General features: G+C 37.3%; 1 protein-coding gene across 1 annotated transcript in view; it reads right to left on the reverse strand.

Moving 5' to 3' along the window:
* Positions 1-13,516, reverse strand: part of REV3L (REV3-like, polymerase (DNA directed), zeta, catalytic subunit) — an 80,857-nt gene extending 67,341 nt beyond the window's left edge. Inside the window, 5 exon segments of the mRNA XM_009326437.1 lie at positions 3,441-3,537; positions 7,688-7,848; positions 9,323-9,397; positions 12,351-12,540; positions 13,492-13,516. Coding sequence (XP_009324712.1) covers positions 3,441-3,537; positions 7,688-7,848; positions 9,323-9,397; positions 12,351-12,540; positions 13,492-13,516 — 548 coding nt within the window.
* Between the last annotated feature and the right edge of the window lie 2,889 nt (positions 13,517-16,405).

Here is a 16,405-nt window from a genome sequence, read left to right on the forward strand (position 1 = left end):
AGGGAAAGACTTATGAGATCTTCGTATCTGATATAAAGGACAAGCAAAGACTTAGAAGTTCAATACTGACACTCAGGAGAAATTCCAAATGCCGCTGGAAATAGCAGTCAAATGGTGAAATACGGTATGTAAAAATTTTTTGCTGAACAATTCACAAAACAGTTAAAACATCTCATCTTGAAATCAAGAAGACTGGATAATAAAGTGAGGGAACTGTGCTGGTATTGCACATGAAACTAGAAATCAATATAGCTGTTGATCTAGCTATACACAGAAACCAAATGTTTGGCATACAGCATGTACTTTGTTAAGGAAAGACAGAAATAAAGGAAGAAGGGTGGCTTTACGGATACCAAGTAATGCTGTAGATTGCAAAAATAAAAACAGTATGGAAAAAAATCTGAGTCACAATCATTTTAGGAAACAGTTACAAGGGTTTCCTCAGACAGATATCTCACATACTATCTGGGTCAGATTTACCCTCAGCAAGGTTGATCATGACAATTATGGGTCCATTAAACCAACCTAGATGCAAATTTTCAGAATTTTAAAGGAAAAAAAGTAGGAAGGTAAGCTGAAAGCGGGACAAACTGCAGCATGGGTTTGATTACAAGAACACTGTTTCAAGTTGATGCCTCCCATAAATAATCCAGGAGAAATTATAACAGCCAATTAATTTTGTGTAGATACAAAACAGAATAAAATCACAAATGGAAATGAGTTTAGGTTTGTTACTTTGCAGTGGCATGTGCATCCTACAGCACGTGGAAGACAGCCATGCTAGAACTCCTTTAATAAAATAATTCATTTTCTAGACAAAGGAATGTTTGACACAGTATCAAATGGGAAACAATTTCAGTTGGAGGAGATGTAAATTAGTTCCTAAATTATTAAAGCATTTTAAGAGATGGCCAAAGGTGAAATTCCTATTGGTTATATAAAAAAGACTGAGCGTAGATACAAAATTCATAACTGAATATAGACCAGTTTCTGGGACTGAGTTTACTTCACATCTCATTAATATTGTTGGCAGGAAATGCAGGAGTGTACTAATGAAAATGCTGATAAGGCAAGCTGGTAGACATACTGGATATATAACCAGATCATAGTATCATACAACGAAAGCAGGATAACTTAGAAGTAGAATAATAGAAACAGGATGAAATTTAAAAATGGGATGTAAGACCCTATATGTACTTATAAGGGATTCTAAATGGAATATTATCACTTGGGAAAAAAGGAAGAGGAGAAACATCTTGTACTAATAAATCCTAAAATGTTTATAAGCCGAAGTGACATGGTAAATGAGACTGTAAAACATATCAGGGAGAGAACTACCAGTATCATTGCATATGGCTCTACAGAGAATTTGTTTGGTGTACTATGTAGTATTCAGGCTCTACATTCAAGAAAGAAATTCCTACTGGCAAAAGTACAGAGAATGCATGCTAGGGAAATGGACAGGTTTGGCATTTGCCCCATTACTGCTAACATCCTACTGCTGGAACGTGTGTGAGAGCCAGAGAAGGACTGGCACAAGTGAGGTGTTGCACCCCTGGCTGTATACACAAAAGTGTGGCAGGAGGAGGAAAGGCGGCTTGTAGATACAGCCATGAGGATGAGTGCCTGCAGAGGAGACAGCTGTGGCTCCTGCTATGCTGGGCTCATCCTTCTCTGGGTTTGACAGCCAGGAAGTGCTACTTTGCTTTCTTTTTACCTGCCTTCCTCAGATCTGTGTAAAGTAACATCAGATAATCCTGGTCTAACATATGACCCAACCCCCCAAAGGTTATGTAACTTGGCTTACATAACCGAACCAAATAAAAGTTGAAATGGACTATGAACAAAGTATGCAGCCAAAAAGAAGAAATAACCCAAGAACAACTGGATAGGGATTGACCACAAGTAATATCACAAGGCAACCATCAGATGAATGTTGTTTCAAAACCTCCTTAAAGTAGGAGTAGTAGAATCAGGAAAACAGATGCTACCTTGCACAAGCTCAAGTTTTTGCACACTAGAAAAATCTGAAGTATGGTTTAAGGCACTTAATTTCTACTGGGGAAGCCAATACTCCCAGTACATAATTACTAGCAAGCAGTGTGGCATATTGAGCCTGTTAAGCTATTCAGAGAAGAATGACAGGAACTACCCAGAGACTGAGAAGACTACTAGATGACAGAGTATTTACAGGACCTGTCAAACATTAGAAAGTAGCTTAAAGAATAAACTTGCTATGGGTAAACTATATAAATCAAAGTAGCACCAGTACTGTCTGTTTCTCTCCCCCCCAGCCCCAAAAACCCCAACACCCCAGATATATCCCTTTTCTTATAGAAGTAAAGCTATTACGAATTACAAGCTGTAGACCAGAAAATGTCTAGAAAAAAGCAAAAGCATGGGAGATGGACATGAAAATTCTAAGCTGAGATTCTTATGTAGCTACTGTTTGAAATGGACATATTGGAATAATCTGACAGCACACTATTCATGTTAGTTAAAGGTGATTACAAAAACAGAATCTGTGAAACGATGTGTAAGTATTCTCTATAACTATTAAACTTGCTTAGCTTTTCATCAGAAGTCATTAGCTTGTCCTGGTTTCGGCTGGGATAGACTTAATTTTCTTCCTAGTACCCGGTACAGTGCTGTGTTTTGGATTTAGCAAGAGAATAATGTTGATAACACACTGATGTTTTAGTTGTTGCTGAGCAGTGCTTACACTAAGTCAAGGACTCTTCAGCTTCTCATACTGTCCTGCCAGCAAGGAGAGGCTGGAGGTACACAAGAAGCTGGGAGGGGACACAGTCGGGACAGCTGACCCAAACTGGCCAAAGGGATATTCCATACCATGTGACGTCATGCTGAACAAAAAAACTGGGGGCAGTTGGCTCAGGGGGACGGACGGACATGGCCACTTCTTGGGAACTGGCTGGGCACCCGTCAGCGGGTGATGAGCAATTGCCTTGTGCATCACTTGTTTTGTATATTCTTTTATCATTATTATTATTTTCCCTTCCTTTTCTGCCCTATTAAATTATCTTTATTTCAACCCGTGAGTTTTACCTTTTTTTCAGATTCTCTCCGCCACCCCACTGGGGGGAAGTGAGTGAACGGCTGTGCGGTGTTTAGCTGCCTGCTGGGTTAAACCACAAGCTAGAAACATATCTTCCAAAAACCAGAAAGTTGAATTTGCCACATATATTCCTATTGTTATCTCCCAGTTAGATTTTACAACCATATACCGGAAAGTGTCAGATGACCAAAACTATACAAAGAAACTAAATAACGATCGTCTGTGTCACATTAGCACTTTTTTTTTTTTTTTAACATATAAAACATATAAGAGTCCTTTAAATGAGCGACTGGAACCCTGTAGTATATACAAGTTGATGTATATAAGAAAATACAGCATACATAAAAAAAATTGGCATGCTGACCTTGGTATTTCATCTTCTTCCCATTCAGTGAAAGATACACTGTTTGAATTTTCTGGCAAATGAATTCTATGATGTTTACTTACACCTGATGTATCATCTAGAAAGAAAAATAGAATGAGAAATGAATTCATTTATGCGGCAATATTTTTTACACATATAATTATATAATTGCATTTATTATTTAATACTACCAGTCCAAATGCTCCTAAAGAATAAACAGCACTGCCTGATATCATCTTCAGAAAGTAACTATGCTACAATTTAAATGATTTAACTTTCTTTCTAACATGTAGATACATATAAAAAGAAAAATATATTCTCAACACACTGACATTGTTAGAATTAAATTTGCTGTGTTCTAGTCATATCTTAACCTAAATTCAATCTTTTCCTATTTGCGTGAATTTCAAAGTAAATCGTGCAGAGTCTGATGTAAACGTCAGAATTCCCAAGTGTCTGGGTCCTCAGGTCAGATCCCAATGGAAATCAGAAGCCAAAGAAAACACTAAGTTCTACTTCACACTCTTCCTCTTTCTTATCTGCAAGCTGAAAGAGAATACACGATATATTCCAGACGCAGTGGCAGTAGCAGTTAAGTGGAAACCTACAATGAAGGCAGATGTTGTCTGACCTACAAATAAAGAAAACACCATGTAAATGTGGTTGGAGATCTCAGTGTAAGGAAGTGTTCTCCAAAGTCATGCTGAAGAAGTCCCCTCTGAAGATTTACTACCTCCCTTGTGATCTCCTCCTGAACCTCCACTCTTCAGAGGAAGGAAAGACAATATACACAGGATGTGGCACAAGAAAGAAAAAAGCCCAGGAATGGAGCTGGGGGGAGGCAGAATGGGAGAAGACTGAAAATTACTCAGTCTCCCACTTCTATGTGAAAGACCAGCTTGAACCTTGAATTTTCTCAGCTATGCTGGTGTCACACCCTAGCAGGCTTTTTTCTATTAAATTTACCTTGCAGCAATAGCAAACACTTTTGCATTTGTTAAAGATACACTAATTGAACAATTCAATTGTCAGAGGCCTTCAGTAAATAAGTATTTATTAGAATATGTATTTTTATTCTATAATTTAAAAGTAAATTTCATAACAGAGCCTTGCCAATGTGAATTCCACTACTGGGAATAGCAGGGATAGGGATATCTCATGTAGCAAAAAGCCCTGAATAATTTAGTTACTACGGAAGCCACCGGGAAACACCATGCCAAAAGTGCCTTAGAAGCTACAAATAGAAGCAACTGAAATCCAGCAGGCTTAATTAAATATGTTCCAGGCCAACCCCACTGCACCCAGACTAGGTCCTGCAAACCCTGCCCCTACATCAGACTCCTAAGTGCACTGACACGGCACACAGACACTAAACTCACACTGGAAACGTGTCACTCAAGTGTGGTGAAAAGACATGTTTGTATTGATGCAGGAGCTAGCTCACATTCAGCCACACCTGCACTAAGATGGTCTATGCACTGCGATGCCTAAGCAGGTGATTCCAGAAAGACAACACAAAATATCTGATCCCGTTTGCACAGACCCAGCTCAAACCTAGTGTAGCTTAGCGTCTGTGCTGTTCAAAAGTGATGACTTGCCCCTGGGCAGAGCTGGTCCAGGAAGAAACACAGCCATGTTTTCACTGTGTGGCATATCAGCTAATTCTCTGTATTAAAATGCAAGCTGACTATGCATGGAAACATCCCTTGTTATTTTTCATTTGCAACTTGATTATTCTGAGCTGATGAAATGGGACTGAATAGATGTATATTTTAAAGGAAAATACATCACAGCAGCTATGCAAGATTATAGGCCAACTGGTAAAACATATACTATTATTTTTAAAAATCATATGCATTTCAAATACTACACCAGAGCAGTTTCAGTGCATTACCCCCTGTCTTATTCCCTATGAATGCTACTTTCAAATACTTCTAAGAATTTGGACTCAAATTCCTGTATCAGTTTGTTTCTTCAGTAAAGCTACTCATAGGGATAGAGATTTAAGGACACTCAATATTCCCCTTTTCTTGACATAAAGATCTTTAAAAACAGTAGCAGTGACACATCAAGGTCTTTCAGAGTCATATTACAGAAGAAGATTCAACTACTGAAAATAAAAGTTTTTGTAATAGTTTTAGTGGCATGTGGTGCACAAATGAATTTGCAGCCTTCTTCCTCACTATCCATGAAGAGAAGAACTCGAAAAAAGAACTCCTGCATCTTCTGGATACAGGCTGATGAAGGCAGAGTATTCCTGCTACTACAAATCTGCCTGCTGACACCTCTCAGTCTTCAAAACAGTCGTCTTATCTCAATGAGAAAAGTATCACTGGAAACAGGCTCCTGAGGCTGCTTGCTTACATTTAGGAACAGATCTATTATTGAATTTTCTATTCCTTGCCAGACCGATTTTTCTATGGTCATCTGCGAGGGAAGAAAAGTGCGTGCTGCACATCTTTAGGCAAAGGCTTTTATTGCCATCTAAGAAACAACGTTCAGCCTGGCCTGGATGGCACAAACTACACTTGACTAAAATGAACGCACACTCCCAAGTCACAGAAGCTGTGGAACAGGCAGGTAAGTGTGTCAGTTGTAAGCAGAGGCTGTGCCTTCTACACCACTCCAACAGGTCTCAGCTTAGAAAGGACGGCACTTCTCAGGGCTGCTGTGCAGCTGGCCTCTTGACAGCATTGCCTCTATAAGGTTGTGCCAGGGACAAACCATTTGTTGCTCAGCTGCTGTGCTAGGAGTAGTAAGTAGATAGTGATCCTGTGCCTGGGGACTGCAACAGACTGAGGCAGGCTACTTACAGGTGTGTGATGAGGAGCCACTCAAAGGGGTATGATACTTGCTAGGAGCACTGCTGCCATTATCTGATCAAGCCAGGACAAGATAGTCTGTCATTTTCTTGCTTTCATCCTATTGGATTCTCCCCTACCAGAACAGTTAGAATCCAGTGGTCTCAGCCCATGCTCCTCTTTCACCCTCTTCTTCCCATTCAAGACCTAGGCCTCTCATCCTTAAATAAATGATGAAGGAGAATATAAATAGCTTATGTCTTTCATCTCTCATCTGAAAGAGAGAGGGAAAAGAGCTATGGAAACAGAATGGGAGCAACTATTCAATACATGCATGTCTCCAGAAGGCTGCTTTGAACATTTGGAAGGCTAAAGGTATCTGACTATACTTCCTCAGGACTGAAGATCCTGAAGATGCTCTGTCTGCGGCTGAGCTTTTGTCTTCCTACAGTTTTGACACCAGCAAAAAGTGTGCCCTATTGTTGAGTATGAAAAGAGTATTTTTCTTTAGATGAGAATCAGTTATGAAACCCCATGCACTAATCTATTGCTGTCTGAATATGTATGCATAAAAATAATGGGAAAAAATTAAAAGTCAGCATGATTCTTACTTGCTGTTTTTACAGAAAGACACTTCATCATTATTTTCAACACCTGCTTTAGCTGTAGGAACGATTATGATTTAAGTAAACAATACTTATTTTTCTAAATGTGAAGCACCAAAGACATTATGGTTTTCCTACTGTTATCTCCTCTTTATACTGAAGCATTCAGATAACATTATGGATGTTCTTGCCAAACTTCATTTTTATGTGTGTACACTCAAAATGCAAAATATTTTTTTTAAATAAAAATTTGAAATACTTCCTTTGCTCAGACATTTATATTTCATATTTCACCCTAGAGCAAATGACCTTAGTACAAACACAAGCATTTTAATTAAAAACATTATTTGTCAGCAGAGCATAATGATTAGCCATAATTTTGTAAAGACACTACACCACAGCAAAAAAAAGAATTATAATTGATATAGGGGTCAAAAACGTCAAAAAATTAAAGCAACAGTATTAATATGCTATCTTTCATGTAAATTCTTCAACTAAATATCAACTGTTTTTAATCTTCTAACTTGAAAAGAGGTGTGATTATCTTGTGAAAATGGTCACAGCCACACTGCTGACAGAACACGTGTTTCTTGATATATAGCATCTCATTTCAGGAAGCAGACTCTTCCTCAATCCCAATACACAGGCACAAAAAGGCAAAATGATAGGAAGCTACACATGGACTTTGTTTTGACAAAGAAAGCAAACTATAGGGAAACAACACATGATACCCATTCAGCCACAAACTACGGCAAAAGTCTGACAGCTAGTGACATTTTGTTCAAAATGGTAGTTTTTACCTCCAAAACAATTATTTGGTCTTAAGAAATAAACACCTTACTTTTTCTCCTTGCCTTTCTGAATTTGACAGCAGCCAGGTTTATTAAATTCATTCCATATAAGTTGTAGTCTATAAAGAGTTGAAGGAGGTAGGGAATATGGGCTTCATGAGGCTGGTAAGATTTGTTCATTATGGCTCCACCTTGCAGAAGCTCACATACTCTAAAATTAAAGAAAGTTAGGACATAAAACAAAGATTATTCCAGTACAACAATATTGGTATTTGATCTTATCAAAATATAAAATACTTAAACTTCTTAAGTTAAAAATACAACTGAGGCAAAATTTAAGAATTTTGTTGTCACAATAACAGACCCAAAAAAATGATCTCTGCTAATAATGATTCAATATTTGGGTGTCAATTACAAAGGAGTTGTGAATCCTCCAGCTTAAAGAAAAAAAAACCACAACAAAAAACCCTCTGAAAAAACATCATACCATGTACTATTCCTGCAACTGAGCCAAAGTCACTATCGTCCATGGAAATCTTTCTACAGAACTGTGGCAGCTGTACGCCTACACACCAGTAATAACTTCCAAAGTCTCTCTAATTCTCCTTGACATATATACGAAGATGTCCTGCATGGTTTTAAAGTTACTTACTGTATATACAGAACCAGTACTTTCACAACTTCCTAGACATGTGACAAATCTGCTCTTTTAAACATCTACACATTAAGAAATAACTGCAGGTATTTGGATAATTATAAATTGGTGTGATAAATTTATCTCAAAGTAACAGGATATATCTATAAATCAAAGAAAAGCACTAAGCATTTCTAAATGCAACAAATTGCATTAAAAAAATAAAGTTTTATACAGAAAAGTTAAAGGAATAATTTAAGTGAAGTGTCAGTCCTTATTTGCATACGAGTAATTCAAACATGAGAAGCTCCAAAGTTGAAAACAATTGTCACATCATACATGCATATAGATTACATTAAGACAGAAATTTAACATCATGCAAAATTTTACTAGCCTAGAACAAAAACCAGACAATCCTATCTTATGATCATAGATTAGATTGTACAAAAAAACCCCAGTTATGATAGGCAATACCACACACTCAAGGGATTTCAGTTTATGCTTGAGAAATAATTCCTCCTTATTTATTCCTGAATTTACTGCAACTACTGTGACAGTAAGATTGAGATCAACTGTGCTTTCGTTTAAGAGAACATCACTCTATTGAGAAATAGAGAAACTGTCTAATAACAAAAGCTATCCAGTTTTCCAAGTATATTTTAAATTTAATAATGGGTGCTGGAATTTAAACTTAAAAACTACCAAAATCGACTTCATAATATATGAAAGAGTACCACATTGTTCTCTTGTTTTCCTTAAGAGTTACAGGAAAAGTAACCCGATGCAAATTTGTTCAAGTGTTCAAGAATTACAGTTAATCCAAGACAACTAAAGGCAAGTATATTTTGGTCTTGCTTTCCTAACATGCTACTGCTTTAAAAAGATTATTGGTGTGCCTAAAATTAGCAATTTTATTTTTTTGAAGAATTTGAAAAATTGAACAATAATTTTGTTGCTTTTATTAAGATGTGGGTGAATCTTGCTTCAAAATAGACTTTTTAATACAAGATACAAGGAAATCAGCCAGAACTTCGTATCACCACATCCTTACCTTTTTATCATTGCAGGATTGTAAAGATAAATCTTCATAAACTGTCTCTCCTTTTCATGGTAACCATAAAAAGGCCTGGAGAGGAAGAAGTAAAAGCAAGAAGCTAGCCAGTTATGCTGTGGCATTTATTGAACCACATTTTACTATAGAGAGTATTAAAATCTGGGGGAAAAAAATGAGGAGATAAACTGCATATCCAGGAGAATAAAAATTCCCACATGTCAGGCCAAAGAGGAGCACTACATTACTGTATAAAATGTTCAAGATAAAAAGAATAGGCCCTATGCATATCAAAGTATCTAAAGCACTTCTGGCTTAACATTGTTTCTCACTTTCCCCACATGTAAACACATTGATGGCACACCATCAAAATAGTACTTTTAACAAATTGGAAGTGCTGGACTGCTTCAAAACCAGCATTCAGCCTTTCTGATAAATGCTGTAACAAAGTACTTAAGGACATTAATTCTGCAGATCAGGTGTAAACGAATGTAAATATAAATACTGGCTGTGTAATATAAATAACTGAACAATGAGAACAGCTTAGAAGAGTGAATAGCTGCCCCTTTTCAGTGATTACTAATCATCTCGTGCACTAAATGAGGCATGAATCCTGAAGAAAATAGGATTTGAGAATGCAATTAAAGAATACATAGCATAATGAATATGTCAAGACCAAACTGACATTGAACAGGCAGCATTAATTCTGTTATTACTTGACTGAATTACTGACTTTTCAGCATCTAGAATTCTAATCTAATATGCTTGTAAAACAGTATGTTAAGGAAACAGGCCATAATTCAACACATTTGGTGAATGCAAGAAGTCTACAGTTTGCAGTAATCACAACCAAAGTCAACAGAAATTTAGGAAAGCATACATTTAAATGTTACCTCTATGAAATAAAATAAAATAAAATCTCTTTATCAAAAATATTATAAAAAATGCAACTGGGATGCTTACCTGCTAAGTCTAAAAAATGAAGTTCAGTAGTAAGAGGGATTTCAGTCCTAAATTAAATGCAAACTCAGCAGAACTGCACAACTACAGCATTAATACTGCTATCCTTAATATGGTTACATATTCACACATTTAATATCTCCAAAAGCTAGACTGAACTGTTTAAAAAAATGTTTTTGATGTTAAAACTGAGCTAAGTTGAAACAACAAACTTAAAGCTGTTAAGCTGAAAAGGAGGAGATCAGATCTTGTACAATGAATCAATCTCTTTCTTAGAGAGATAGTATAAACCTGATGACAGGTTATATACATTGAATTATAATGACTCAATGTGCTGTAGACATGTAAATCAAAAGCTAATTTAAAAAAAAGTCAGTACTTGCATGGCAACTGATCCATAATCATTGAAACGGCAGCAGGGAAAGCAAGATTTACAACACTTCCAAGGTTAGCTATGAACACCTACTTCAACTTCACAATGCACAAGGACAGGATATTTTGCCTCTTTTTTATTCCTGGACCTCCACTATGTTTGGAAGTTAATGCAACAAAAATCTTACGTTAAACTTATAAAGGTTTAGCAAACACCTTTATTACATAACAATTTTCCTGCTAATGCGGAAGAGAAGGGATAAGATAATCTCCAAGACTTAAAAAAAAAAAAAAAGTTTCTCACCACGGAGACAATATATGAGCGCAATCTGACACAGGTGAGAACATAAGAAAACAAATAGATTTGTGTGACTACATAAGCATGCCTATCTACCCAGGTAAAGATGAAGATGTGTTACAATTTCTGTTAGGTGCTTCCCATTACCCTCTTACACAAACAAGCAAAATACTCTTTTCTACGCTTCTTTGAGGCAATGAGCATCTGACTTTCAGTAATGACTGTTTTGAAGCTCTAAGGCAAGAGACGTGAAAAAAAGAGGCAGGTTCTCCTAATCTCTGTCTGTTGTTTTCTCACCGATTCGAGGGAAAGATTGTCTTCAGCAGTTTACTCTGCCCAGCTTTCACTGTTGAGATGAACAGCTATACTACAATTCATATAGTTCTCACGAAAAGAACAAAAATAAGAAATTTGGTGGGTTACCTTCCTTGTTACTGCAAAAACACAACACAAAGTTCTGATTAAAAATGAAAAGAAGTTATTGTAGCCACTTTACTAGCAGTACCTAGAAGATACCACTAAAACTGGCTGGGAACAGAAAGACTGTCTTCCTAAACTTAACAGTTAGAAAGAACATATTTCAAAAGTGCATGAAAAAAAAAAAGACTAAGAGATAGTGCTGCACAGTATTGAAAATTAGCATTCACATTGTTTTGAAGATGAAAAATTCAATGCATATATAGACTAACTGTGCTCCTCCAGAACAGCTTCCTATTATTCACTATGATTTGACATATTTTTCAGTCCTTGGTTATGCAAGTTAAATAAAAACGGATTAAGAGAATCCTTAAAATGCTAACATTCAATAATAGCATATAGTTCCAGCAGTGATAAAGCTACACCAAACAAAACACAACAGCCAGCTTGACAGATAAGTAAATGAATGTTTAAGACTCTCCACTTCATGGCCTGTGCTGCTGGGAGAATCAGATGGATAAACATGACCTGACAGTCTCTGTGATGTGCTTCCTAAAGGGACTATCTTAGATTACAAAGAAAAGGAGACCTACAATCAGGCTTTTGCAAGACATGCCTGGTCACAGGGAACCTAGAATAATCCACAGGTAGAAAACGCTGGCTGGAAAGTACTGCTGCAATAGCAGAGACAGAAAAAGCTAAAAGGAACAGATTTGGAAGAGTGATACGACACTAGGATCCAAGTTTAGGAAAAAATGGTTGTGGCAAGCATTTGAGGGAAAACCTGTTGACTATGTTAAAATCAAAGCAAGTGAAAAGAGTTATTTAGCAGTTGTACAGGCCTGTATGAAGACACACATGGGGGAAAAGAAAAAGGAAAAGCACTGCAGTCACCCAAGTCCATAGTAAGTGCTTCTATGTAGTACAACTGCAAAAACATTTCAAAGCAAATAACCAAAAATCCTAACAGGTCATACTTACATTCCAGATACTAATGACACTTTGAAAACATGTTGAATAGTAGAAGACGGATTGCCTAAAGCCACATTAAGTGCTCTGTCAATGCTGAATGCCACTTGACGAAGATAGTATTCTGGATGCTGTCCAAAACCATCATATGGTACATAGAGGTAAGGAAAGATACCATGTAAGTGGAGACAAGTCTTCTGACCTAAAAAGAAAAGGTAAACATTTATTTTCTAATGACTACATCTTTTTCTTCTTTTAAGTAGTCCCTAAGTTTGATTTTTTTTTCAGGTTATTTTCAGGTTCTGCAGACAGGATAAATTTATGAAATTAGCTCAGGTGTATTTCAAACAGAAGGTACCAATTTAGAGCAGTTCTCACATCTGATTCGTTGACAAAAGTGATACAGAACAGATGAGGTTATATGACATACACAGTGGCAAATTCTGCTGATATACAAGCGTAACCCTAATGATTTTCTTTGTAGTAGTAACACAACACCTCTCTGAGAATAATTTTGCATACTGAGTCAGTGTTGGATGGTTAATGTTTTCTCAGCCTTTGTGAAAATTTTGCCGTATCAAAATTCTTCCCATTCCTCACTGGGATGAGCATACAAGCTCTCAGAAATTAAAAAGAACGTCCAGAGCATCTATGAGGCCATTCAAGGTTCTAGGTATTAAGGTATAGGTTGGGATATGGAAAAAAACCAGGTGATTTTCCACTTTTTAAATCTGTGGATCCCTGAGAGGTCTCTACTGCATATGCAGATCTCTAGCCTTCTAACAACGCGCTTACTTCTCAGCATTAGCTTTCATGAGTCTGCAATAACAGCAGAATGAAAGAACACACCATGAAAACCATTGTACTAGACCACAGCTTGAGCTTCTGCTTCAGACAAGACAGTACAGTGATATGGACTGGGATCTTCCAAGCCTACCACCTTTTTGGGGAGGCTAGTCTCAACTGTAATGCATGTTCTCTGTTCTTTCCTCACCACAATACAACAGAGCATGCATTCACTGCTGAAACTAACATCAGATCTCGCTTGCCACCCTTCCAGCCCCAAAAATCGTTCATGACTTCCCACTGGTCAATGAAAAAGTTTCACAGAAAAATACTATAAGCACACGTCGCCGATTAACACCCACCGCACCGTAATGATAGGCCGAGTATATCATCTTGCATTTTGTTTGGATAAACTCTCTGCATGAAGATAGAAAAACAGTATCTAAAGGCAGTGCTTTCATCAACCAGGAGATTAAATATTACAGACGAAGAGGCAGCACAACTTCACTGGTCCACAAGACCAATGAAAAGATTTCCAAAAGTCCATTCTTTCAAACTGAGATTATTTCTCAGCAGGTGGACCTTGCCTGAACTATTTACACTCATTTATACCCATACATTAGTGCACCGTCGGCCACCCAATGAAGACAGCTGTAAAGCACCATTAAAGCACAGGAAGAACAGAGCTTCAGAATCAGGACTGCTTGCAAATTGTTACACCTGTGAAATGCATGCCTCCAAATACCACAAACAGCATAGCTTTTTTTTTTACTGAGGGTCAGTTGTATTGTTCTTTCTTCAACTATTTATCAGACGTTCACATATTGTCTAGAAGTGAAAGAAATTGCTCTAAGGATGGTAGTATAAGTCCATTTTCCAAGGTGAACTTTATACTTCCTATAAGTCAAGTCTCTTCAGCAATGTTTAAGTACAACCTACATACTCATTCATAATGTTGAGGTCGTCATCTATGATGAATTCTGCCCGTGCTTTTAAACCATCTCAGGAGAAGAAATTTCTTATTTATGTATTATGTACTTCAAATAATAATACACTAAGAAAAAGGGGAAACTAAAGAAAGAGAAACTATGAACTAGAGGGGTTTTTTTAATGGCAAAATAAAGGACAGTTACAGCTTTATATGGCAGGAAAACCTCTGTCCCGCTAACGTGGGAGAAGTAATTTATTAGTAGCATGTGAACTGAGAGAGTATCGATCTGTGCAGTGGTAGCAGACCATTTATTTTCTGTACCGACTCACCAACAAATCTGAGTGTTTACTCATGGTTGTACCTAAGACTGACTTTGAAATAAAGGATTCCCTCCCACCCCGATATAATTAACAGAAAATTAATAGTTGTTTAAACCTCTACAGTGCCTCTATTAAATTTTTTTGTTTGTTTGTTTTTTTGGGAGGGCTTTGGATATTTTTTTTTTGGTTGGGTTGGAGTGGGGGGAGTTGGTGGTGGTGTTGGTTTTGTTAAAATGTATGCCAGGATCATGTTCAGGGAGAAATTCAAATGAATTCATACATATTATTTGTCTGAATGCCTACCGAAGCTTTTAAAAGACAAGTGAACAAACCCACCCCAAACTAAATTTGATATTGGAGCTACAGACTAAGAATTTCTGGCAAATATATAGGTCTGTCTCCCCATGAATTTTATAAATTCAGGTGTTTGCCACCTACAGCTTGTCAGTCAAAATCAGTTCTGCACTTACTTTTTTTTTTTTTTAACACTAATAGCTATGAAGTCTTGTTCTTTTTGATAACACTTTAAAAAATACCTTTGCTTTAATGGCTGCCCAACTATTCTGAGTTATAGTTAATTTATGCTTCCCCAGAAAACAAAATTACAAAGCACCAGAATAAATAGAACTGGGTGACAGTCTAAACTTACTGTACTTAAATTCACGTTCCTTTCAAGTTATGCAAGACAATTAATTATGCTTTTATAGTTAGCACCTGATTACTCAAGTTAAATTTAAAAAACAATATATCCATTTCTACTGCAACTAGTCAACAGTTCTTGCTGAACTGAAATGCCATTTTATTGTTGAATAAAAAAAAAGAACACGTACAAAGAGTGCTTCCTTCTATTTCCTTCTGTCCCCTTCCCCTGCACTCCCCTTCATGTGCAAAAAACCCATGAAAAACACTATAGCTTTCAAGTGACCAAAGAGTCAAATTACCATCTAGCTCCAGGGAAAGCTTATAAAACATACACACTGAGCTGTTTTTCATTTTTATGCTGCCAAGAAAGCAAACAAGCCACTGCTGATCTAAGACTCCTATTAGGCCAGCAGCTGTCAAGTTACATGGGTTTATACAGCTACTCACTTTGATCCTTGTTAGTATTGACTCGCTTACCATGATATTTGGTTATACAGCTATTTTTATTTACAATCCACATTACTACAAGTCTTACCCTGCTAGTGTTAAGAACAGAGTCATTTGCTTCCATCATTTAAGTAATAGCATCAAATTGCACCAAACGTCACGGCGTTGAGTCTGAAGCCCAGACTCCAGTAATAGCAACCATGGTTTGCACTAAGCCATTACAAACTCTAGTGGATTCTTTCCAATAGGAGCCACAAGGAGAAAACAGATCTACCCACTGAGGATCTCAGGCCACACAGACTCATTAATTAGCATAAATAAAATACTCGGCTTGGGATAAGGTTAAGAAGTTTTATGCTTTAAATGTGTCAATCTTATGTTTCTGTTTTTCTTCAGAGATAGAGACAGAAGCAAATTTGTACCACTAAAACAGCAGTGACCACTACAGCGACTGCTTACACTGACTGGCAGATGTTGTTTTTACATCTGTTCATCAGTTTCTTTACATCTGTAGAATCAATGGAAGTGGTGCTCAACAGCAGATTCTGCAGAAAAGCCATACGGTTTATATGATCGCTCTCCTCAGAATTTCCCAATGCAAAACTGGATGCCTGGAAGTGATTCCCAGCGTTTTCAGATGGGACAGGCCACTAAAATGTTTCACGCTGTGGCCTCATCATGGACCTACTGCGCACGTCCATCACCACCATTCTGTACACAAGCGGTATGTATGACGTCTCTGTTAACAAATGAACATAACGTGTACGTAAATGCTAGGACTGGTGGTGATAATGGGTTATCAGCCAGGAGGAGGCTGCTGCCCAAACAATTTCTCTGGCCTGCGCTCTCTTAAAGAATGGGGTCTGCACTGGTTGAATTATCTGCAGGTCACAGATCAAGCATCCCAGTGTATGACTCAAGGGGGCTGCTGAGTAAACATA

Source organism: Pygoscelis adeliae, unplaced genomic scaffold, assembly GCF_000699105.1.
Source record: "Pygoscelis adeliae isolate BGI_AS28 unplaced genomic scaffold, ASM69910v1 Scaffold206, whole genome shotgun sequence".
Classification (NCBI taxonomy): Eukaryota; Metazoa; Chordata; class Aves; order Sphenisciformes; family Spheniscidae; genus Pygoscelis; species Pygoscelis adeliae.